Below are 23,884 nucleotides of genomic sequence, written 5' to 3' on the forward strand. Positions count from 1 at the left end.
GGCAGATGCTTAACGACTGAGCCACCCAGGCGCCCCTTCTTTCTTCTTTTTTAATGTAGATGCTTCCTGCTATAAACTTCCCCTTAGGCACTGCTTTTGCTGCATCCCATGTTTTGGTATGCTGTGTTTTCATTTTTATTTTATTATTATTATTATTAAAGTAGGCTCCATGCCCAGTGTGGAGCTCAGTGTGGGACTTGAACTCATGACCCTGCGATCAAGACCTGAGCCAAGATCAAGAGTCAGCCATTTAACCGACTGAGCCACTCAGGTGCCCCTTTATTTTTTATATTTTTATTTTTTTAAAAGATTTTATTTATTTATTTATTTGAGAGAGTGAGAGAGCATGAGTGGGGAGGAAAGGGAGATGTAGGTTCCCCATGAGCAGGGAGCCTGATGTGGGACTCAATCCCAGGATCCTGAGATCATGACCTGAGCTGAAGGCAGATGCCCAACCAACTGAGTCACCCAGGCACCCCTTTATTTTTTATTTTTATTTTAAAAAAATTTTTAGGTAATCCCTACACCCAGCGTGAGGTTTGAACTTACCACTCCGAGATCAAGAGTCACATGTTCTACTGACTGAGCCAGCCAGACATCCCTGTGTTTTCATTTTTTTTGTCTTGAGATATTTTCTAATTTCCCTTGTGATTTCTTCTTTGGTCCATTGGTGGTTCAATTTCTATGTATTTTTGAATTTTCTAGATTTCCTATTGCTATTGATTTCTAGTTTCATTCCACTGTGATTAGAAAAGACATTTGGTATGATTCCAATCTTCTTAATTTTGTGAAGACTTGTTTTGTGGCCTAACATGTGATCTGTCCTGAAGAATGTTCTATGTGAGATTGAGAAGAATGTGTATTCTGCTACTGTTGTGTGGAGTAGTCTGTGTGTGTCTGATGGGTGCATTGGTGTATAGTGCTGTCCAAGGGTCTGTGTCCTTACTGATCTTCTGTCCAGTTGTTCCATTATGTGTATAGAGAGAGACAATGGATGGTATCAGACCACTGTGATGTTTAGATTTCACTGAACACACATTTAAAACAGTCTTAATGGGGGCGCCTGGGTGGCTCAGTCGGTTGAGCATCTGGCTCAGGTCAATATCTTGGGGTCATGGGATCGGCCCCTATGTCGGGCTCCACATTCCGCATTTCACTCTCCCTCTGTCCCTCCCCCCAGCTTGCTGATCTCTCTCTCTCTCCCCTTCTCTCTCTCACATAAATAAATCTTAAAAAAATAAATAAAACAGTCTTAATGGTTTTATTAAAAATGTTACAACATTGGTACACCTGGGTGGCTCAGTCCGTTAAGCATCTGCCTTCGGCTCAAGTCATGATCCCAGGGTTCTGGGATCGAGTCCCATATTGGGCTCCTTGCTCAGTGGGGATCCTGCTTCTCCCCTGCCTGCCGCTCCCCCTGCTTGTGCTCGGGCTCTCTCTCTCTCTGACAAGTAAATAAATCAAAATTTTAAAAGAGAATTAAAAAAAAATGTTACAACATTTAGGGGCACCTGGGTGGCTCAGTCAGTTGATCTCAGCTCAGGTCTTGATCTCAGGGTCGTGAGTTCAAGACCTGCCGTTGGGCTCCGCACTGAGCATGGAGCCTACTTAAAAAAAAAAAAGTCACAACATCAGAAATACCTTCTGTAATGATCTAAACTGATGACAAAACAATTTTAATTGTCAACTTAAAATACATGCTGTAGTACATAGTTTTTTTCAAAACTCCCTCAGGGAGCACAGAATTGAAGCCTACAAAGACAGACCGCTACTTCTGTGAGCTGCGGTGTCACCTGAGGTGGGGTGTGGAGTGCATGCTACTTGAGGCAGCTCTGGAGGAGAGGTGGGCTGAGCTGTAATGGAGGCAGGAGAGGGGCAGACTTCGTCGGTAGGTCTGATGATGATCAGGTGTGGTGTGAGTTGAAGCCCCAGGTTTTGCCATGAATAACCCTAGGCAATTTTTAAAAAATATTTTATTTATTTACTTGACAGAGAGAGAGAGTAGCAGAGGGAGCGGGAGCGGCAGACTCCCTGCCAAGCAGGGATCCCGATGCGGGGCTCGATGCGGGGCTCGATGCGGGGCTCGATGCGGGGCTCGATCCCAGGACCCTGGGGTCATGACCTGAGCCGAAGGCAGAGGCCCAACGGCTGAGCCACCCAGGCGCCCCTGCCCTAGGCAATTATAGAACAGCCCTGCCTGCCTCCTCTCTTCCAACAACCGGCTCCTCAGTCATTTCCCACTTTCTGTGATGTGCCTGTTCCATCCCACACACTCAGCATTTCCATCCTTCTTCCAAAGGGAGGGGGAGACTGGGGACGGAGGGAAATGTTATCTCCATGTCAGAAACCAGAGAAAGCCCAGGGTCTGGGGGCCAATCCCATCCCTGTTCCTTGGGATTGGCTCTTGTTTCTTTGAAAGAAGGGGCTATGCCCCCTTCACTGCCCCTGATTTGTGTTTGGAGACCTCGCCCCCCAAGACTTTAGGGTAGCTGGTGGGAAAAGTTATGTGTGTGACCCCTGTTGGAGGTCTGTTTCTAGGGGTCCAAAACTAAGTCCAGAGCTCTGAAGTGGATGCTGAGCTTTAGTGGAGGCCAGTCGGGGCTTGGACGGCCAGAGAAGCCCCAGAGGGCGAAAACAGCCACTGCAGGGGCCAACAGCTCAGCCGAGGCCTCTCCAGGCAGTGTCAGGCTGAGGCCGGTCGGGGCGGGGTGGGGGTGTGGACTGAGCTGCTGGGGTGCTTCCTCCCTCACCCAGAGGTCCAGGGACTGCACTACACAGCCAGAGCAGGACCTGAGCAGCCCTGGGGGTGGGAGGGCAGGCAGAAGCAGGTTTCTTTGGGGGCCCCGGAGTTGCGCTGAGATGGGTCTCTCTGTTAGGGCCTCACAGTGGCCTGGCCTTGTGTCTAAACCACTTGATACTGAGGTGGTCCCAACAAATCATGCCCGTGAAAACCATCTGTAGCCAGACTTGTCATTGTCCAGGGTAAGAACCTGGCTTAAGTGTCGAGTTGGGGTAAGGGGCCTAAAACTACCTGTGTCAGCCTTTATACTTCTTGTATATTTGGTTTTTCTTTCCATTTAGGTTCCTGGCAAAGTTCCTCTTGAAAAACTAAACAACTTTTCACCTGTTTAATGTTAAAAGTTTAAAAAACCACTATCTGGGCGCCTGGGTGGCTCAGATGGTTAAGCGTCTGCCTTCAGCTCAGGTCATGATCCCAGGGTCCTGGGATCGAGTCCCGCATCGGGCTCCCTGCTCCTTGGGAGCCTGCTTCTCCCTCTGCCTCTCTCTCTCTCTGTCTCTCATGAATAAATGAATAAAAATCTTTAAAAAAAAACAAACAAACCACTATCTAATCCAAGCTCCTTTGGTCCTCCTGACAACCCTGTGATATAGGAATCATGATCCACATTTTACAGATGAAGACATGGAGGCTCATGTAGGTGACAGGACTTAGCCAAGGACACACTGCCGGTTACCAGTGCACCTGCGGCCCAGAGGTCTTTCACTACCTCTGTGTGGACTGCCCAAAGTCAGTGGCTTGGCACCAGGAACTACGAAGGGCCAAGAGTGCCCCCTTATGGACCCTGTATGTTGGCCCTGGTTGCTTCTGCTGAAGACCCATTCATTCATTCATTCATTCACTCATTCAGAATATAGTACTTGTATGTGCCAGACAAGGCAGATTTGCTGCAACAAAAACAGTAGGAACAGATATGCTTCCTGATTTTACAGGCCTTTCAGTTTAGAGGGGAGGACAGCAAATAACCACATGATCACACAAACAAATGGATAATTACGAATGGGGGTAACTTCTGAAGGATCACATTTGCGGTAATTTTTTTCCTTTAAAGATTTTACTTATTTATTTGACAGAGAGAACACAAGCAGGGAGAGTGGCAGGCAGAGGGAGAGGGAGAAGCAAGCTCCTCGCTGAGCAGGAAGCCAGACGCAGGGCTCCATCCCAGGACCTCAAGATTAGGACCTGAGCTGAAGGCAGGTGCTTAACTGTCTGAGCCACCCAGGCACCCCACATTTGTGGTAATTTTTAACAAAGAAATGTAACTTAGTCTGGGATTGGGGAGCACCTTTGTGGAAGTCATGCTGGAGCTGAGATGTGCAAGATGAGCAGGACATGCAAAGGGCAGACCTGAGGGAAGAAGGGCTTCCCAGACAGAGGGACCATCATTTGCAAAGGCCCTGAGGCAGGAGGGAGCATGGTGAGCCTGTTTCTGAGGGAAACTGGGTGTGGCTGAAGCTCAAGAGCAAAATGGACAGAGATAAAAGGCAAGGCTGGGGAGGTGGGTAGGACTTAAGGAACATGTTAAGGATTGGTAGCCCCTGAATGTTGGGCTTTTGTTTTGTTTTGTTTTTTATTTTAGAGGTGGGGAGGGGCAGAAGGAGAGGGAGAGAGAGAATCCCAAGCAGACTCCATGCGGTGCACAGAGATCGACTTGGGCTTGATCTTTTGACCCTGAGATCATGACCCCAGCTGAAATCAAGAGGCAGACACTTAACCTACTGAGCCACCCAGGAGCTCCTGAATGGTTTTTTTCAGCAATCTAAGTATGTGTGTGTGTGCACTTGTGCATGTAATGTGATCAGAGTTGCATTTTGAATAATCACAGTCTGCATTATGGAAAAGATTGAGAGAAGAAGGGCAGAGTGGATGCAAGGAGACCAGTGAGGAGGTAATTTTTAACAAGTAATAGCAAATAACAGCTAAATTTTATTTTATTTATTTATTTGACAGAGAGAGACACAGCGAGAGAGGGAATACAAGCAGGGGGAGTGGGAGAGGGAGAAGCAGGCTCCCCGCCGAGCAGGGAGCCTGATGTGGGGCTCGATCCCAAGACCCCCAGATCATGACCCGAGCAGAAGGCAGCCGCCCAACGACTGAGCCACCCAGGCGCCCACAGCTAAATTTTACCAAGTACTTATTCCATACCAGGCGCTGGTCTGAGTATTTATTTTTTAAAGATTTATTTATTTATTAGAGAGAGAGAGAGAGAGAGAGAGAGAGCGCGCGCATGTGGGGGGAGGGGCAGAGGGAGAGGCAATCCCAAGCAGACTCCGTGCTGAGTGCAGGGCCCCATGCAGGGCTGGATCTCATGACCCTGAGATCATGACCTGAGTGGAAACCAGGAGTTGGACGCTCAACCTACTGTGCCATCCAGGCATCCCTATTCTGAGCATTTTGCATGTATTAACTCCCTAATCCCTACAACCCCATGAAGTAAGTCCTTCTGTTATCTCCGTTTTGCAGATGAGAAAACCAAGGCACAGAGAAGCTACGTAACTTGCTGGAGATCTAGAACTGACAAGCTGTGGCACCCAGGTGGTCTGATAATGGGGCCGCTGCCCCTAAGTACAACTGTCTCCTGAACGGGGGTGGCGGTGGCGCAGACTCATTCATGAGGTCAGCACGGACTTGCCGAGGGCTCACTGCCTGCCAGGCGCTCTTCTGCCTCTGCCTTCATGGAGCTTGCAGTCTGCCTGGCTGGAGACACCATCAGCAAACAAACAGGAAATCATGTGGTGTATAAAGAAAGCCTTGAACAGAGAGGAGGAACAGTGAGTTCTGTAAGGGGCTGGGTACCCATGAGCTAGCCAAGGGGTAGAGCTGGAACGAGAAGAGACGAGAAGAGGCCTGTCCAACCGGCAGCTCAGCTTCCCATGTCCAAGCACACCCTCCTGATGGCCTCTCCCCGCACTCCCTCTGCCTCTCCCCTGCCCGCCCATTCTCCTGGCTTCTCAGGACAGAAGCATGCAGTGTTCTTGCCCCCTTTCATATCTCACATTGCACATCTAGTCTGTCTTCAAATCTTGCTAGTTCTATCTTCAAAATGCGTCCAGAATCATTGTCATCTCTCCCCCTCCACTGCAGCCACATCCATTGGAATCCTGTCCTCTCTCACTTGGTCTTTCTTTTCTTTTTAAAGATTTTATTTGTTTATTTGACAGAGAGAGAGAGAGAGCACAAGCAGGGGGAGCTGCAGGCAGAGGGAGAAGCAGGCTCCCCGCTGAGCAGGGAGCCCGATGCGGGGCTCAATCCCAGGACCCCGGGATCACGACCAGAGCGGAAGGCAGACACTTAACCCACTGAGCCACCCAGGTGCCTCCCGTAATAGTTCTCTAATTATTTCCCAGCGTCTCCCCCTGCCCCTTTAGAAGGACATATACAGCCGTCCCCCTTACCTGTGGTCAATTCAGGTTCAAAATGTGTGTGTTCAGAAGGTCAGTAGGAGCCTCATGGTGGGTTGCGTGTCTGCGTCATCCACCTCCTTCATGGCATCATGTTCATTTCTTACCGAGCCTAGTTTGTAAGTTAGACTTTATCATAAATTATGCATGTCTAGGAAAAAACAGTACGTATAGGGTTGGCTACTACGGGCAGTTTCAGCCATCCCCTGGGGGTCTGGAAACACACCCTGCACAGATCAGGGGATGACAGCATTATGTCTTCATCTTATATACTCATGCAGCAGCCAGAGCGATTCTTTTAAAAAAATGTGAATCAGATCATGTCCGTCTTATGCTCAAAATCTCCCAGTGGCTCCCCATTTGCCTCAGAGTGAAAGCCAAAGTCCTTCAGTGGCTCTGAGGCCCACGTTAGCCCTGGAACCTGCCCCCCACCTCCCCACATTCTCCCCTGCAACCCCATCTCTTCCACTTGAGGCCTTTGCTTTAACGTGGCTGTTCCCGTGGAGCCTTCGGTGGCCACTTTCCTTTAAATTGAGCCCTTCCTCCTTTCGGCTTTCCCCCGTTGCATTGCACTTGTAACTTTTGAAATACCTTGTTCTTCTCTCATGGTGTCTGGCTTTTCCTCACCACCAGCCAAGCTCCAGGAGGGAAGGTCGCCCTGTCTGTTCTGTTTTCTGGGGATGTCCTCAGGGCCCAGCACACAAAAAGGGTACAGTATGACTTGCAGTTTCTGAAAAACGACCAACCCCCCCCCCAAAAAACCTCCTGGTTTTCCCTCCAAATCCACGCTACCCCCCACATAGTAATGGTACCACCATCTACTCAGGCCCTCAGGTCAGTTCTGGACGTCTTCCTTCCCCTCACTCCCCATATTCAGTTCATCAGCAAGTTCTACCTCAAAAATCAGTCTCAAGTCTCTCTGTTTCTTTCCCTCTCTAAAGCTCCTCCCATCATTTCAGACCCCTGCCACCCCCACCCCACAGGGGCCAGTCTCCTGCTTCCCACTTGTCCTGCTTCAACCTCTTCTTAGAGACAACTGCTAGTTGTTTGTTTTTTGCTTCTTTTTTAGAGTGTCCATGACCCATATCCATTAGCCCCAACAGCAACAACAAAAAATTAAGCAATGCAGCAAATACTGATGCAACAGAGTAATCACTATCCCACCACCCAGAAATAAGCACTAGCATTGGATGAGCGCCATTTAGATCTCTTGCAGTATATGCAGCTAGAAAGACTGAGAGAGGGACTTACAGGAAAAGAGCCACAAAAATGGACCATAATACATGTTATTTATAATAAAAAGTATTATTTACGTTTTACTTGCTGATGACAAAAGGGAAAAATGTCAAACGGAGAAGGAATTACTGAACTTCAGATAAATATTTTTCATCATGAGAAATATTAATTTGTAAAAGATTCTAGAGATTAAAAAACAACTTGCCACATTTTCATTTTAGACATCTTTGGACTCTGCTGGAAGGATGAGGAAAATAGTACTTTTACACTTCCATTTCCGCTGCCCCAATCTACCAATCTCTGATAGTTACACTAGTTAATTTTAAAATGTGGATGTTTATGGTATTTACATTCTGTTTTGTAACTGCGATCCCCAACGCAATGTTAGTCTTAGTTCTGTGAATCCTGTGCTCACAAACAGACCTTTCGGCATGGCTGCTTCTTTCCTGCAGCCTTTATTTGATTCATTTGGTTGGTGGGATTTCAAAGGGCTCTGGGCTTTTGTATTTCCTGAGTTCTTTCAGCTTGAGGTGGTTGCTGCTTAGCAGCAGAGACTCCTTGGCCATGCACTCTCTCTGAGCCCTGTAGACTAGCTCAACTGCTTGTGCCCTTGTGGGGGCCGTGGGAAAGTCTCAGGCTAACTGGGTTTTCCTACCTTATATGTGGCTTGCTTTTTCTGCATGGATGCTCTCTCTTCCTTTTTTTTCCTTTCTTTCTTTTTCTTTTCCTACTATTTTAATGATGAAATAAATGATGAACTATTTCAGAATATTACAGAAAAGTATAGAAAATAGCACAATATCCAGCTATAGGCTTTGTTGAATTTGACCATTTAAAAAATATTTGCGGTAGATCACTTAAAATAAAACAAACAACTTACAGATCTAGTTAAAGGCCTTCCTGTGCAACCCTATATCGCACTGGCCCCCTTGATAGCCATAGCCGCCATCTTGAATTGTGTGTTTATGATTCCCTCAATTGAAAAAGATAATTTTGGTCACATATGTACATATTCCTAAGCAATATATTATTTAGTATTGTATGTTTTTGCACTTTACATAAGTGCTATCACAATGTATAGGTTCTTCTGCAAATTCTTTTCGTGCTTAAAATAAGATATTTATCCATATTGATGGAGTTCATTAATTTTCACTATTGTATCATATTTCAGTGCTTGAATATGCTCTAATTTATTTATCCATACACCTATTGATAGACATTAGGACTGTTTCAGTTTTTTTCTCCTTCTTTTAAAACATCTATTAATTAGAAATTTTTATTACATAAGAGTAAGAAAGCATAATTATAATTATAGTCCATATAATAATGATTCTTTGGAATTTATTGAGACTTCTTTTGTGTCCTAGAGCATATTCAATATTACATGAGCCACATGTGTTAGAAAAGAATGTGTATTTTCTCTTTCTTGGGTGTAGAAGTCTATATTTGCCAGTAACTTGCCAGCCAATCTTATTGATAAATAAGATTATTCAGCTATTTTATATCTCTATTTTTATCTCCTTGATTGTTCAGTTTCTGAGAAGAGTGTGTGAAAATCTCTAACCATTATTTATTTATTTCTTCCAAAAGATTTGATAGTTGTTGCTTTATATATTTTGAGGCTATATTATTGGTCCTTTTGTGTTTATGATATTTATATTTTCTTATATTATGTTCCTATTTGTCTCATCTTTTTCATCTTGAATTCTCCTTTATCAAATATCAAAATTACTTCCCTGATATATATATTTTTAATTTTATTTATTTATTTATTTGACAGAGAGAGCACAAGCAGGGGGAGCTGCATGCAGAGGGAGAGGGAGAAGCAGACTCCCTGTCAAGCAGGAAGCCCTATTTGAGACTCAATCCCAGGACCCTGGGATCATGAGCTGAGCCGAAGGCAGACATTTTAACTGACTGAGCCATCCAGGAGCCCATAGATAATCAGTTTTATTATATTTAGCCAATTTTGCGCCTCATATCTCAGGAATCATCCTGATTTATTTCTCTTGGGTTTGTTTCTCTTCTTATTTGAGTACCTTCTCTCAGAGTGTTTTGTTTTTTTTTTTAAAGATTTGTTTATTTATTTGAGAGAGAGCGAGCGTGCTTGTGCAAGTGAGCATGGGGGGGCGGGGGCGGAGAGGGGCAGAGGGAGAGGGAGAGAGAGAATCTCAAGCAGACTCTGTGCTGAGCATGGAGCCTGACGTGGGGCTCAATCTCATGACCCTGAGATCATGATCTGAGCCGAAATCAAGATATGTATGCTTAACTGACTGCACTCCCAGGCGCCCCCCCACCGAGTGTTTTTAATGTAGGTCTTTGTGTGGTAAAACAGCTTCGGCTTACTATATCTGAGGATATTTTTTAACACCTTCACATTTGAGTGACTCTTTGGCTATAGGCAAGATTTCTTTCAGTTTTAAAAACATTTGCTACTTTGTCTTCTTGTGTCTAGTGTTTCTACTGAGAAGTCTGATGTCAATTTGATTCTAGTCCCTGTGCGTTGCTTTTGGAGGTGTTCAGAATTTTATCTGACTTTGATGTTCTTAGACTTCCATATAATGAATCTGGATGTGTTTCCCCTCAGTTACCCCATTTTTTAAAAAGCTATTCTTTTTTTTTTTTTTAGATTTTTACTTATTTATTTGAGAGAGAGAGAGAGCACGAGCTGGGAAGAGGGTCAGAGGGAGAAGCAGACTCCCCACTGAGCAGGGAGCCTGACGTGGGGCTCGATCCCAGGACCCTGAGATCATGACCTGAGCCAAAGGCAGATGCTTCACCGACTGAGCCACCCAGGTGCCCAGTTACCCCATTTCACACTCTGAGCCCTTTCATCTGAAATTCTGAGAAATTTGTCACCATTGTTTCTTCAGCTGTTTTCTCCTCTCTCCCTTTATGCCCCTCTCTTTGGGGAACCCTATTATCCTGATAGTAACACTTCTTTTCTTTTTTTTAAGATTTTATTTATTTGACAGAGAGTGAGAGAGAGAGAGAACACAAGCAGGGGGAGCGGCAGGCAGAGGGAGAGGGAGAAGCAGACTCTCCGCTGAGCAAGGAGCCCGATGTGGGGCTTGATTCCAGGACCCTGGGATCATGACCTGAGCTGAAGGCAGACCTTAACTGACTGAGCTACCCAGGCGCCCCCTATGTGACATTTTAATCCTTCCCTTTTGTTTCATTTTGGAATTCTTCTAATTCTCCTTTCTCCACCTTCTTTTGCCTTATAATCTTTTCTTTGAACTTTGTATCTCTCTCTCTTTTTAAAGATTTATTTATTTATTTATTTTAGAGAGAGAGAAAGAGAGAGAGTGTGTGTGCATGCTTCTGTGGAGTGGGGGAGAGGAGGGGCAGAGGGAGAGAGAGAATCCCAAGCAAACTCCTGCCAAGTTGGAGCCTGCCATGGGGCTGGATCCGACAACCTTGAGACCCTGACCTGAGCCAAAATCAAGAGTTGGACGCTCAACTGACTGCACCACCCAGGCGCCCCTAAAAAATTATTATTATTATTATTATTATTATTATTTGAGTAGGTTCGGTGCCCAGTGGGGCTTGAACTCATAACGCCGAGATTAAGAGTTGCATACTCTTTTGACTGAGCCAGCCAGGCATCTCCCACCCTCTTCCAATGGCTTCCTGTTTTACTTAGAACAAAATCCAGACTCCTTACACTGGCCTTACAAGGCCCTGCATGATTTGACCCTTCCTGACCTTCCTAATTCCATCTCATGCCCTTCTCCCCCTCACCATCCATGGTCCACCCACACTGCTCTTTTCTCCTTTCACACCCCAAACTCCTTCCCATCCCTGGGCCATGCCTGGAACACACCCTGCCCTCCCTGTGTGGACGACTCCTCATCCTTCAACCCTTCTCCTTAGTGAGTCCTTCTCTGACCACCTGCCCAGGTGACAATTCTGTCATTATACCTGTTCGTTGTTGTTCATAACCCTTCCTACAACCTGTACTTTACATTTATGTCCCATCTTCCCCATTTGATTACATGCTCCACCAGGGCAAGGGCTATGTCTGTCTTGTTCACTAGTGTATCCCTAGGGCCTAGTGCAGTGTCACTACTGAATAAATATTTGCTGAGTGTATGCATAAAGAATGAAGTGGAGTGTTGGGTCCTTGAGAGCCACACTGAAGAGTTTAAGTGATGTGGTGGTTGGGGCACCTGGGTGGTGCAGTCAGTTAAGTGTCCTTCTCTCGGTTTTGGCTCAGGGGCTTGAGATCGAGCCCTGCATCGGGCTCAGCACTCAGTACGGGGTCTGCTTCGGATTCTCTCTCCGTCTCTTTCTGCCCCTCTTGCTCGTGCTCTCTCTCTCTCAAATGAATAAATAAATCTTAAAAAAAAAAGATGTCATGGTCAGTAGAGAGACTCAGAGGTTTTTGAGCAAGTGAGTGACAGAATGGACAGCTGTGATCGAGGCAGGTTTCCCCAGGGAAGCCCAGCAGCACTCGTGGCTGGCAAGGCTGCCTGGCTGGGCCTAAGGTTCTACAGAGCAAGGCAGAGACAATGCCCACGTTGGGGCTGGGACAACTGGGGCAGCAACCAGAACCTGGGGCTGGGCTGGTGGGGCTGCCTGAGTGCAGATTCAAATCCTTTCGTTTTAGGAGTTGTCTAAACTGAAGGATGCTATGAGAAAGAGGGGGAAACAGAAAGGAGATAACTGGAAGCAAGCAAGAGAGAAAAGGGTAGAGACTAATGACAGCCCCACCAGCAGACATAGGGATAAGAAGAGGGCTCAGGAAGTGGCCAGGGCCGGAACTTGGGGTGGAGAGGTGGCAGTGAGGGTGACTGAGGAGTGGTGCTCAGCAGCAGGGCTCCTGAGTTTAAATCCTGGCTCTGTACCAAATCTCCTGAGCTTCTGTTTCCTGATCTATTAATCACAGACATTGCCCACATTATAGGGTGGTTGGGAGGATTGAATTAGGTGGTGTATGCATTGTACTTAAACAACGTCTACAAAGAGTAAGCACTCAGTAAACTTTAGTTTCTTCCCTCCTACCTGCCAGCTGCCCTCTTTCCTTCTTAAAAGCAGATGTTTATCTAGGTTCAGAAAGACATTTTTTATCACTTCACTTAGTGATGGTCTTGTTCTGAGAGATTAATTCTTCTTCATTCTTTTTTTTTTTAATTTATTTTTGAGAGAGAGAGAAGGAGAAGGGTGAGGGTCAGAAGGAGAAGCAGACTCCCTGCCGAGCAGGGAGCCCGATGCGGGACTCGATCACGGGACTCCAGGATCATGACTTGAGCCGAAGGCAGTCGCTCAACCAACTGAGCCACCCAGGCGCCCTACTTTATAATTCTTCTTCATTCTTATGACTGCCTGGCAAACCCAAACATTCCAGAAATCAGCTCAATTTCTTCCCAGGAGGAAAGTCCCTTTGAGAATCCAAATGCAAACCAGAGGCTGGTTGGTGGATAGAGAGCCAGGGGACATGGAGTTGGATGATCTTAGCAGGTCACATGAGTAAGCTGGCGTGATGGTGTGTCTACCCCTATGCAGGGAATCAGTTCCCTTATCTATGACACAGGGTGTAGGGAGGCATTGAACTGGATCAGGCTAGGCTGTCACCAAACTCCACTATTTTTGAAGCCAGACCTGGGTGTTTTGCCAATTATAATGGGGAAAATACGATCATTTCCAAGCTAGGAGAAAGAATCCAGCAAATGAACAGATTTTTCTCAATTTTAAGATTTACTTTATTATTTTTTCCTAAACTGTTAACATCTGATACTAGCAGATGACCAAATAAAGGTTCAAAGGACAAATAAATATTGACAAGGAAACCAGGAATAAATTATTGTTCTAATGTTTGGGGGTATGTACGGGGTTTGATTGTACTTTCATGTTGCTGAGATGTCAAACAACCCCATCTCGTCAGTGACGTCATGGTTTCTGCTACTGTTGCATCTAGAGCATTCACTGAGTCTTCACTATGTGCTTTATGTGTATCATCTCATTTGATTTGTGAGGAGGGGGCCATAGCATCCTCACAATACAGAAGAGGAAACTGATGTTTAGAGGGAGATTAAGGACCACCTGTAAGGTCACATGGCTAGTGTAGTGACTGTGATAACTCTCTTCTTCTGGTAAGAGTCCCTTGACCACAGGGCTGGGAACCTGACCCGCAGTGGCCAGTCATAGCACCCTGCTCCCTGGACACAGGGATTGGTTCATGGCTGAGTGTGTGAACCAAGTAAGGGCTAATCAGGGCTCTTCCTGGGATAGATGGGCACTGGGTTTTCCAAAGCTAGGACGGCCTGTGGCCATGTTCCTTGTTCCTGCTGCGGTAAGAGTAAATACGGCATCAAAGAGATGAACAGTGAACAGTGATGAGGCAAGGATGGACAGATGTTTGGATGGATGGATAGATGGATGGTGTTGAGTTCCCCTTTCTAGCCCCAAGGCTATGGTTCATTGACCCTTTGAATTATCTCAGTGAGATTACCAGTTATATAACACAACACATTCCCTTTTTTGCTTCAGTGAGCTTGCATGGAGCTTCTTACAGCTGGAAGATCCTGTCTGATAGAACGAGAACATGGAGAGGTCAAGGTTAAAACCCAGAATCTGTCTTCTCTGCTGTCACCATTTCCTAGTATTACACATTACACACTCTTTTTTTTTTTTTTTAAGATTTTATTTATTTCACAGAGAGAGACAGCGAGAGAGGGAACACAAGCAGGGGGAATGGGATAGGGAGAAGCAGGCTTCCCACCGAGCAGGGAGTCCGATGCAGGGCTTGATCCCAGGACCCTGGGATCATGACCTGAGCCAAAGGCAGACGCTTAACGACTGAGCCACCCAGGCGCCCCTACACATCGATCTCTTAAAACAGCTCTCTTTAAACTGCTTCCTCATGAGCAACACCCTGTAATTTTTTAAATCACTGCTCACCTTCCTGAGTCAACTTTCTTTTTTTGAAGCTGCGCTTAGTCCCTTTCTGAGATTTGGGAAGTTGCCTGGGTTTATTAGAACACATCAAAATGCATCTCTCATGTTGGGTGTTTCTGGGAAAATGGCTATTCTTTTTGCTTTATGTTGATTCCTGTTAGCACCAGTTTTACCAAATGACATTTTCCATCCTTGGAACCTCCATTCTGGCAAATGGTAAAAACCTGCTCCCCAGGCCTGGGTGCTTGCTGGCTGGCTGGCTGAGCGAGGCCATGAGGAACCTTCGGGTGGCGGGGGGGGGGGCGGGGAGTGTCTCAGGGTTCTGAGTCAGACACTAGACCTCAGGCACTACAGGCCTCTGTAAGGAGTTGTGGGTAGGGGAAGCAAGTCCCCAAACCTGAAGTCCTGCAGTGCCAGGGGATGGCCTGCTTTCTTCACGAGGACATGGATGCTGGTGGGGGTGGCTGGAGGTTGGGGGCACAAGGAGTGGTTTGTTCCTGACCACATCCCCTGAGGATTGACCCTAGTTAATGGTGCATTCTTCTCCTGCTGCTTCCCAAACTGACCTTCCCTGCCTTCTCACAGAGAGCCGCTGCCCAGCTGTACCCTGCCCTGAGGGGTGGGCTCACCGGGGAGATGAGGAGGGTGCAGCCAGCTGGTTGAGAAAGAGAGAAGCATAGTGTGGACTCTCACCTCTTCCTTGTTGACAGAGAGAGGAGTGGAAGGGCTCCACTCCCCTAGAAGCCCTTCTGGGGAGTGGGGTGTTTAATTGCCTCCTCCCCAGAGCACTGGCAGGGGCAGGAAGGAAGCATCTGGTGACAATGGAGAGAGTTGGGTGGATGCAATGGTAGCAAGTCAGCTTCTAGAAGGTTTGGGGTGGGGGTAGAGCCTTGTCTGGAAATGTGGTGTTGAAGGGAGGGGGGAGGATGGTGGCAATGAGGGACAGCACTGGCCATTCTCCAAACACCTGCACTGTGTCAGGCACTGGGGACACTGGAAATGACCAATACTCAGTGTCTATTTCTCAGCAGCAGAGTTTAGTGGGGGAGACACATAAAGAAATAGTCTCATAAAAGTTGCTGTTATAGGGCAGGGGGCTAGTGAGGTCCATAAGAGGACCTAACTATGTTCGTGTGTGTGCTCTAGTATGTGGGGAGGCTGGGGAGTAGATTCAGGGTGCGGCACAGAGATGATCTTAGCGTTGAGTTGAAAGGGTGATTAGGAGGTCGACAGGGAACAAACTGAGGAAGTGCTCTCGGAGAGAATGAATGGCTTAGGTGGGGCTTTGAGGCATGGGAGGCGTGGCCTGTGCATCAGTGAAGTTGGTGCCTAGGAAGGTGTGTCACGTTTGGTAGCCTTCTCCTCAAAGTTATGAGACATCACGGTGCTTTCACCTGAGGGGTGACATGCTCAGATTTGGATTTAGGGCGATCACTCTGGTGGCAGAGCTGAGAAGGGGTCGGAGTGGGGGCAAGGTTGGGGTGAGAGAAGAGTCCAGCCAGGGGCACAGGGACGTGGCGGCAGCTCAGGCAGTCTGACAGAGATGAGTGGCATGGAGAAGGCAGGCGGAGGGCAGTGACGGGGAAGCAGGAGGCTGGGAGGACAGCCAAGTTTCTGGTTTGGGTCATTAGGTGGATGGTGGTGTTATTTGTGGCAGAGAGGGGTACTAAGGGAGGTGAAGATCTGAGGAAGGTTATTCTTAAGTCTGCTTTAAATGCAGGCAGAATGCAGTTGGAAGGCGAGGGGAAAGGGGCTGGTGGTTAAAGACGCCAGAGCAGAGCGGGTGGAGGAGATGCTCCCCTAGGCCCTGGTGAGGTTGAGAAAGGAGTCCAAGAGGCCAGGTGGGGGTGTGGGGAGAGAATGGCAGAGCGTCACAGTCTGAGTGGGAAGGTTAGGGCTCTCAGGGATTCGCAGGGATTGGGGCTTATAGAGGAGAGTTACCATTGTGACTACCCATGTTTGTCATGCCTCGTTAACTGTGTGAACCTGGGCGAACTTGCCCGAGCCTCGGTTTCCTCCTCTGTAGAGTGGGTGAGATTGTACCAACTTCCGGGGATAGTTGTGTAAATTAAATGGAATAACATACAGAGATCACTTAACACACAGTAGGTACGCCGTAATGTCAGCCACGTAGCCTCCCAGCACTGGGAATGCATTTGCTCATTGCACGGTGATATCAGCAGGTTTTCTTGTGCTGATCATGCAATCAGGGGTTAGTTAGATAAATTATTTAATGCAGTTTGTTATGAGAAAATATTTCAAAGCAGGGCGCCTGCGTAGCTCAGTCGGTTAAGCGTCTGCCTTCTGCTCAGGTCATGATCCTGGAGTTCTGGAACGAGCCTGAGCCCCAAGTCTCCAAGTCTCAGGCTCCCTGCTCAGCAGGGAGTCTGCTCCTCCCTCTCCCTTTGCCCATCCCCCGCAGTTTGTGTTCTCTCTCTCTCTCAAATAAAATCGCGAAAAAAATATATTTTTTAGATTTTTTGTTTATTTATATGACAGAGAGAAACAGCGAGAACAGGAACACAAGCAGGGGGAGTGGGAGAGGGAGAAGCAGGCTTCCCGCGGAGCAGGGAGCACGGGGCTCGATCCCAGGACCCCGAGATCATGACCTGAGCCGAAGGCAGACGCTTAACGACTGAGCCACCCAGGCGCCCCAAAAGAAAATATTTCAAAGCATATTTTGGGGGGTAGAGGACTAATAAGAGGGATTCCTGTAGTGAAAAGTAGGTCAAGGGTGCAGTGCAACTGGCCAGGGTCGCATGGTGAGCCAGAGGGAATGCCAGGGCTTCAACCTGGGGCCCCAACACTGGGGCCATTTCTCTTTCTGCCGAATTGTCCTGGGGAAAGCGGGGTGTGGGCAGAGCTTGGCAGTGTTCAGTCCCTCACTCAGGCCACCTCGTTCCCTCCTGCCCCTGTCCTTAAGGCTCCTAATAGCTTCCAGACATGGGCTTCCGTCTCCAAGCTCTGCTTGTGCTGCTCAGCAGGCACTGTCCAGGAAACACCTTCTGTGTCAGGCAGGTGTGAAGGTGTGGGTGTGGGAAGGCCCCTTGGAGGTGAGTCAGCACTGCCTCCGCCTTCGTGAGTCAGGGGCCGGGCGGGGCCCGGGCTGGGGACCGGGAAGGGCGGTAGGGAGGAGGTGGGGCTGGCTGGCAACCACAGGTCTCAACCACCAGGGGGCAGGAACCAGGCGGGGAGACGGCCACCTAGGCTGCACGCCTCTGGCCCCAGCAGCCCCGGGGGACAGAGAGCCATGACCCAGCTTCTCAGGCTGGGCATGGGCAGAGTCATTGCTAGGGACGTGCCCATGGCCCCGCTGTGCCCCAGCTTCTCTGCCTTCACGGCCAAGTGGAGAATGTGGACTGGCATTGGACGCTGGAGTCATTCTGTCCAGCCCTCCTGCTCTGCTGACTGGGAGGGTGTTGCTCAACTCACACTGCGAGAGTGAGTGGCAAATTAATGTGATGTTCGCCCGTCTCAGGGATATGGCCACTTGAGGGCACCATCGGGGCCTCAGTCCCCGGCGAGGGACAGGTCTCCCGGAGCTGCCCCTGGTAGTCAGTGGCGCTCTCTCTGCTCTCTCATTCCCTTCACAGTCCTTCTGTTCCTGTGGCTCTCTGACCTTTTGTCCATCCCTGCTGGCGAGGCACTCCCTCAGCTCCCTCCCTCCCTGGGCCCCAGGGCGAGAGCGGGTGTTCCCTCAGGGATTGCCAGCTGTTTTCCAGCCCGGGGTCTAAGTGCCACTTCTGGGACCTGGGGAAGTTAGGATTTGGTAACAGAGTCCGTGGTGTGATTTGGGAGACCAGAAGGCCCCTTGGCTCCTAACTACCATCCCCAGTGCCCACTGCATTGGCACGGGGTGTGTGTGAGACCCTTTGTTCATGCAGAAACGAGTAAGACCCTGCCCAGTGAGCTCACCGTGTGGGGGTGAGGGCAAGAGAAGACAAGCACTCGAATGATTCAGCCCAGGGCAGATGCTCTAGCGCACAAGGACAAAAGGAGTCCTTGTATGGGACAGAGCAGGTAGAGAGGGAATCTGGCTGGGCCCGGGGAAGGCTCCATGAAGTAGGTGGCATTTACCCAGCCTTTGAAGGATAGCTGGGATTTCAACAGGAAGAGATGTGGGGAGCAGGGGTCAGGACAAGCAGGGGGTCCCAGCGCACCGGGTGCTTGCATGATGTGCTCAAGACGCGGTGAGCCAGGCAGTTAGGGTGTGTGTAGAGGGGCTTGGAAAGCAGGCTGGGGCCAGAGTCCAAGCACCTCGCTGCCAGGCTTCGTGGAGGAGCCATGGGCACCGCTGCGATATCTGAGCCTGAGAGGCCTTCTCTCACGTCCTGAGGCAAAATGGAGGAAGTGCTTCGAAAAGCAGTGCGTTGCACCCATTGGGCTTTACCCTCAGGGGGAAGGACTTTTACTTCAAGCTCTACATGAAACGGGGTTTGATAGGGAGGAGCAGTAGCATGAGGGGTCCATGTGCCTCGGACAGGAGGGGACACCGGGGGCTCCAAGGCCTGACGCCATCTGCACTGTTCGGGCTGCCCTGAGTCCCACGGTGACCCCAGGAGAGGGCAGGCTGGCTTCCATCTGACCCTGTCAGTTCTCAGTCCCAGCTCCTCTGCGGTGTCTAACTCAAGCTCCCAGACGGGGGCCCATGAAGGGTCTCCGTGCCAGCATCCTCTCCTCCCAGGCTGGGTTGGGCTTTCCAAGTGCTGCCCTGGCCTCCAGGGAGGAGGCGGGTGCCGCTGAGTCATTGCCCGGGCATCTGGGCCTGGAACAGTGGGTGAGTCACCTAGGACTGGGGCGCTGGGGGAGGGGAAAGAAGCGGCTGGACATCTGGAAGGGGGAGGGGAGCTTGCGGCCGGAAGGGCGGTGCCCGGACTGGTGGAGGTAGGAAGAGCAGCAGGCCCCGGCGCCTGGGAGGGGGCTGCGTGAAGCCCGCTCTTCTCTGAAAGCCCCGCCCCTGGGCTGGGTCCTGAATGGCTGCAGTTTGGCCTTCCTCTGGGGCTGGGGAGGAGCCTGGCGGGAGGGGGTGAGGAGGGCCGTGGCTGTGGCCTGCCCCAGCCCAGGCCTCCGCTTGGGAAGCTGTCCGGCCCCTCCTCACTCGCCCACCCCAAGCCTTCCCTTCTCCGTTTCGAACCTCCAGGGGCTTCCTTACAGTTCCCACCGACTTGCTCGCCCCCACTGCCAGGGTCCCTCAGGGCTTCCCTGCCTCCTTGCAGATGCCTTCCTACCCACGGGGGCCTTTCAAGCTGTTTTTAGGCACACGCCTCCCTCATTACCTTACCAAGAGGACTTCCGTTGCCAGCTACGAAGCTTACCCCCGTGAGTCCCTAAAGTCAGCTTGCAAGCGTGTGTGCGCGCACACGCACGCACAGGCCTGGGAAGTCCCTGGGTGCCTGTATCCTCTGACTCACAAATGAGCTGCGGCCCGCAAGCATGCGTCAAACGAGCAAGGCCTGGCACGAGACTCCAGTCGTGCAAACAGGGGTGACGGCCCCTTACCCCGCTTCCCCACGACCCCTCCCACTCCCCTCCGCGGCGTAGGTGGGGCCTTCTCGTCCAGCTGGTGGTGGGGCTGGCAGAGTCGGTGGGGGGGAGGGGGGCGGCAGAGTCTGGGGTGGGGGTGGCAGGAGGCCAGGCTTCAGCGGGATCAGGTTGGGGCAGGTTTGATTTCCTTGAAATGCCAGGCTGGGGGCCAGTGGGGCAGGCATATAAACCCCAGTGTGGGAGCCTGGCCCTTTGCTTTCCTTCCAGAGCCTCTGTCATCTGGTCTGGTGAGTGCCTCAGTCTTGCTGAGGGCTGGGTGGGGGGACCCCAGGGGTCTCTGCCTTATTCTTCTTTCTTAATCTTTGTCTCCATAGTTTCCTCATGCTGGGTCTCTCCCTTTGGGGGACCTTGTGTGAAGTGTCCGACTGAGAGTTTTTTCCAGGCTCCTCTGTGAGGTCTTAGTTTAGGGGTTGCTCTGAGGCCTTCTCTTGGGTCTCACAGTCTAGGCATCTCAATCTAGAGACCCTTCTTGGGGGCCTAGGCCTAGGAATATGAGGTGTGGAGGGTGGTGCTTTAACAAGAGTCTTGAGTTTGGTTTTTGTTTTTGCAAAGTCCTGGATTCTAGCAGGACTAAGGGACAAGAGCCAGGATCTCAAGTGTGTGGGCCTGCCTGGGTCCCTGCCCTGCATAGCTGCATAATGCCCTGCCCTTTGCCGCTTCCCATCTCCTCCCCCTTGAGAAGGCAGAGCTAGCGGATGGGCCCAGAACTTTACTTGCCCCTGACACCAGGTACTGGGGCCTTACCCCAGGACTCCCCCCTAAGCATCCCGGGGCTGCTCAGAGCATTCTCAGAGGCAGAGCCGTGGAAAAGATGGCCTCTGAGTTCTGTCCTGCTGTTCCCAGGGCCCAGGACATGTAATTCCTTTAGTACCAATCTCAGTAGGATCCTTCCTGGTGGGGAGGGTTGCTCAGTGGCCTTCGCCTGTCTGATAGAGACAGTACCCCTCTCCCCCTTCCCGGCTCAGAGGTCTCTACTGGGAGGGAAGATTCATCCCTATCCTCTGAGAGTCCTTAGTCCAGTGGAGGAAACATACTTGCCCAAGGATACTTCCTCTGGCCTTGGGGGTCCCTCGTCTATGGGGGAGATGACTCCTCAGGGAGGAACAGTCTCGGGAGATGCAGAGGGGGTTTGGTGAGGCACTTTGGGGCACAAGGGCAGAGTGTCCTGCGGGCTGGGATGAAGTGTCTCCATCACCTGCCACCCCTGTGGCCCCAGATCCAAGATGTCCAGTCCCCTGGAGCACGCACTGGCTGTGATGGTCACCACCTTCCACAAGTACTCTGGCCAAGAGGGTGACAAGTTCAAGCTGAGTAAGGGGGAGATGAAGGCCCTTCTGCACAAGGAGCTGCCCAGCTTTGTTGGGGTGAGTGGGGCTGGCTGGGGTGGGAGGGTCCTGATGTATGTGTGGGGGCTGCCTGCTGATGCAGACACAGGGCGCAGCCTCACAGAGGGGGCCGAGGCCCACCCACGTGTGAGTGCCCTGTCACTGCCGCCCCTGGGGCTCTCCAGAGGATGGATGGCTGTCAGGGCCCTCAGCGTCCATCTGTCCAATCCCCTCACTGAGTTGAGCAAACCAAAGCCCAGAGAGGGGAAGTGACTGCCCAAGAGCACACAGCTCTCTCGCTCTTAGTTTCCATGTTATATGCCAAACTAAGAAGGTATGTAGGGAGAGAAGAGCCCAGCTAACACATGCGCCCTGGGACAGTTGGCAGAAAAATGCAGTCAACTTTCAATTTGCCCCTCACCTGCCTCATATTGACTCCTGAAGAATTCAAAGTCAGTTCTCAGGCTTTGAACTTATAGGGCATGTCCTTTATTCCTTTAAAAAATTTTTTTTGGTTAAGCTTTTCTAATTTGGTTTCATTTTGGCTGGTATTAAAAAGTTTGCCTTTTCTGAATTCAGAAATTTTTAATTTGTTCATCAGCACAGTGGGGGTAGTGATGCCCACCTTGTTGGGCTCAGGGAGTACCTGGGTGCTCCTCACTCCCAGCAGGGACAGCTGGAGACCCTCCCCAGTGAACGTCTACCTGTCTTCATTCCCAGAGCCTCTCTGTAGCTCCCAGGAGGTCCCTGCCCACCACGTACCCACTGCCCAGTGCGGAGCGAGGGCTAGGCTCTGACCAGTAGGTGTGTGATTGGTGTGGGGGTGGGTGGAGAGCAGCCTGCTGAACCATTCTTTTTCACTTTCAGGAGAAGGTGGATGAGGAGGGCCTGAAGAAGCTGATGGGCAATCTGGATGAGAACAGTGACCAGCAGGTGGACTTCCAGGAGTATGCTGTTTTTCTGGCCCTTGTCACTATCATGTGCAATGAGTTCTTCCAGGACTCTCCAGACCGTCCCTGAAGCAGAACTCTTGCTTTGCTGTGGGCCTCTTGGACCCACGAGGACTCTAGCTATCCTTTGTACTCAATAAACTTATCTGTTGATCATATTTTAATAGCTCAGTGATGCCCAATACCCTGGCTGGCTCAGTTGGGGTGCTGGAAAATGAGAGCCTCTTTAGATCCTACCCCCTCTAGGCTCTGACTCTTCTGGAAATCTCCCCAAGGCCAGAGCTGTGCCTTAAGTCCCAGACTTTGGGATTTCAAGTACCAGTAAAAATTTGAGATAGTTTGCTAACTTTTTTTTTCCCAATAAAGATATTAAAAAAGGCAAATACTATCCAACATCACTGTCATTTCATAAAAAGAGATAAGTCTAACAAAGAAGGAAGGATACACTCCGAACGAAGGACAGACCTTGACATTCAGTGCTGTGAACAATTAGCTGTACTAGGATCTGCTCCAGAGGCGTAAGGTGGTCTAACCAACCCAGCAGACCTGCTCAGTAAAGACTTCTTTTTTTTTTAAAGATTTATTTATTTATTTGAGAGAGCGAGAATGAGAGAGAGTACATGAGAGGGGGGAGGGTCAGAGGGAGAAGCAGACCCCCTGCCGAGCAGGGAGCCCGATGCGGGACTCGATCCCGGGACTCCAGGATCATGACCCGAGCCGAAGGCAGTCGCTTAACCAACTGAGCTACCCAGGCGCCCTTTTTTTTTTTTTTTTAAAGATTATTTATTTGTCAGAGAGAGAGCGAGAGAGCACAAGCAGGGGGAGCAGCAGGCAGAGGGAGAAGCAGGCTCCTTTGCCTAGCAAGGAGCCCGATGCGGGGCTCGATCCCAGGACCCCAGGATCATGACCCGAGCCGAAGGCAGTCGCTTAACCGACTGAGCCCCCCAGGCGCCCTCAGTAAAGACTTCTTATCAGGTTGCCGGCTTTAGGCCCTGTTTTAGCAAAGCTGTATTTCTTTTGATAGCTGCTTTCAGATGGGCTCCAGTTTGAGTTCATTCTTCTCCTGTTGGAAGCTATCAGGCACTAGTTCATATCGGCATCCTGATTTTTTTCTACCAGTTTCCCTGAACTTGTAGCGAGGTTGCCATCTGTTCTGCGCCCTGCGGTCCGTCAGGTGACAACGTGCCCGAACACCTTGCCACCTCCTAACAAAGTCACTGACTTTCCAGCCAGCAAAGGTGAGGTCCTCATATTGTATTCTTTCCTCTCCTCAAGTAATTACACATGTTAGATTCTCTCTCTCTCTCTCTTTAATGGATCCCACTTTTAGTTACCAAATTCTCTACCAGTTAGGAATGTATTCAGTTGTAAGGTACAGGAAACCCGCCTAAGAATGGCATAAATGAATCGGCATTTAAATGTCTTATAAAATAAGTCTGAGGTATGGAATTCAGGTTTGGTTCAGTGACTTAGAGATGCTGTTCTGGTTACCTATTGTTGCATTACAAATCACCCAACACTTGGTAAATTAAAACAGATTTATTATCTGTCAAGTTTCTGTATGGAGACTGCAGTCAGTCCATGAAGTTCTCACTTGGGACTTTTCATGCGGTTGCAGATGGATGTTGGAGCTGGAGTCATCTGAAAGTTCAAATCAACTCAACTTCCAAGGTAGCTTACTCGATATGCCTGGCAGTTGGTGCCAGTTGTAAGCTGGGAGCTCGGCTG

At 49.6% G+C, this 23,884-nt stretch overlaps 1 protein-coding gene and 1 long non-coding RNA gene across 6 annotated transcripts; one reads left to right on the forward strand and one right to left on the reverse strand.

Annotated features, from left to right (window-relative positions):
* Window positions 1-4,847: 4,847 nt before the first annotated feature.
* LOC115937321 (uncharacterized) lies at window positions 4,848-7,136 on the reverse strand. The gene is made up of 3 exons (XR_004072621.2): window positions 6,793-7,136; window positions 6,196-6,313; window positions 4,848-5,550 (listed from the first exon to the last, which is right to left on the reverse strand). It is a non-coding gene; the product is annotated as an uncharacterized LOC115937321 (long non-coding RNA).
* An 11,825-nt stretch (window positions 7,137-18,961) lies between these two features.
* S100A2 (S100 calcium binding protein A2) lies at window positions 18,962-22,314 on the forward strand. Of its 5 annotated transcripts, none has more exons than XM_031019052.2 (3): window positions 18,962-19,114; window positions 21,098-21,245; window positions 22,074-22,314. In XM_031019052.2, exons 2-3 carry the CDS (start codon window positions 21,105-21,107, stop codon window positions 22,224-22,226), a joined length of 294 nt encoding a protein of 97 aa, XP_030874912.1. In that variant the 5' UTR covers window positions 18,962-19,114; window positions 21,098-21,104; the 3' UTR covers window positions 22,227-22,314. The 5 variants fall into 5 exon arrangements, with proteins under 5 accessions (XP_030874912.1, XP_030874911.1, XP_030874910.1 ...); XM_031019051.2 differs by lacking the exon at window positions 18,962-19,114 and adding an exon at window positions 19,152-19,221; XM_031019050.2 differs by lacking the exon at window positions 18,962-19,114 and adding an exon at window positions 19,368-19,656.
* Window positions 22,315-23,884: the final 1,570 nt, after the last annotated feature.

The sequence above is a fragment of the Leptonychotes weddellii genome, chromosome 6, assembly GCF_054177405.1.
Source record: "Leptonychotes weddellii isolate Sample4059 chromosome 6, ASM5417740v2, whole genome shotgun sequence".
Lineage (NCBI taxonomy): Eukaryota > Metazoa > Chordata > Mammalia > Carnivora > Phocidae > Leptonychotes > Leptonychotes weddellii.

Coding starts and splice junctions, on each gene's coding strand:
- S100A2 (XM_031019052.2), top strand. CDS start 21,105: ATGTCCAGTCCCCTGGAGCACGCACTGGCTGTGATGGTCACCACCTTC. Junction 21,246..22,073: donor AGCTGCCCAGCTTTGTTGGG/GTGAGTGGGGCT, acceptor TTTCACTTTCAG/GAGAAGGTGGATGAGGAGGG.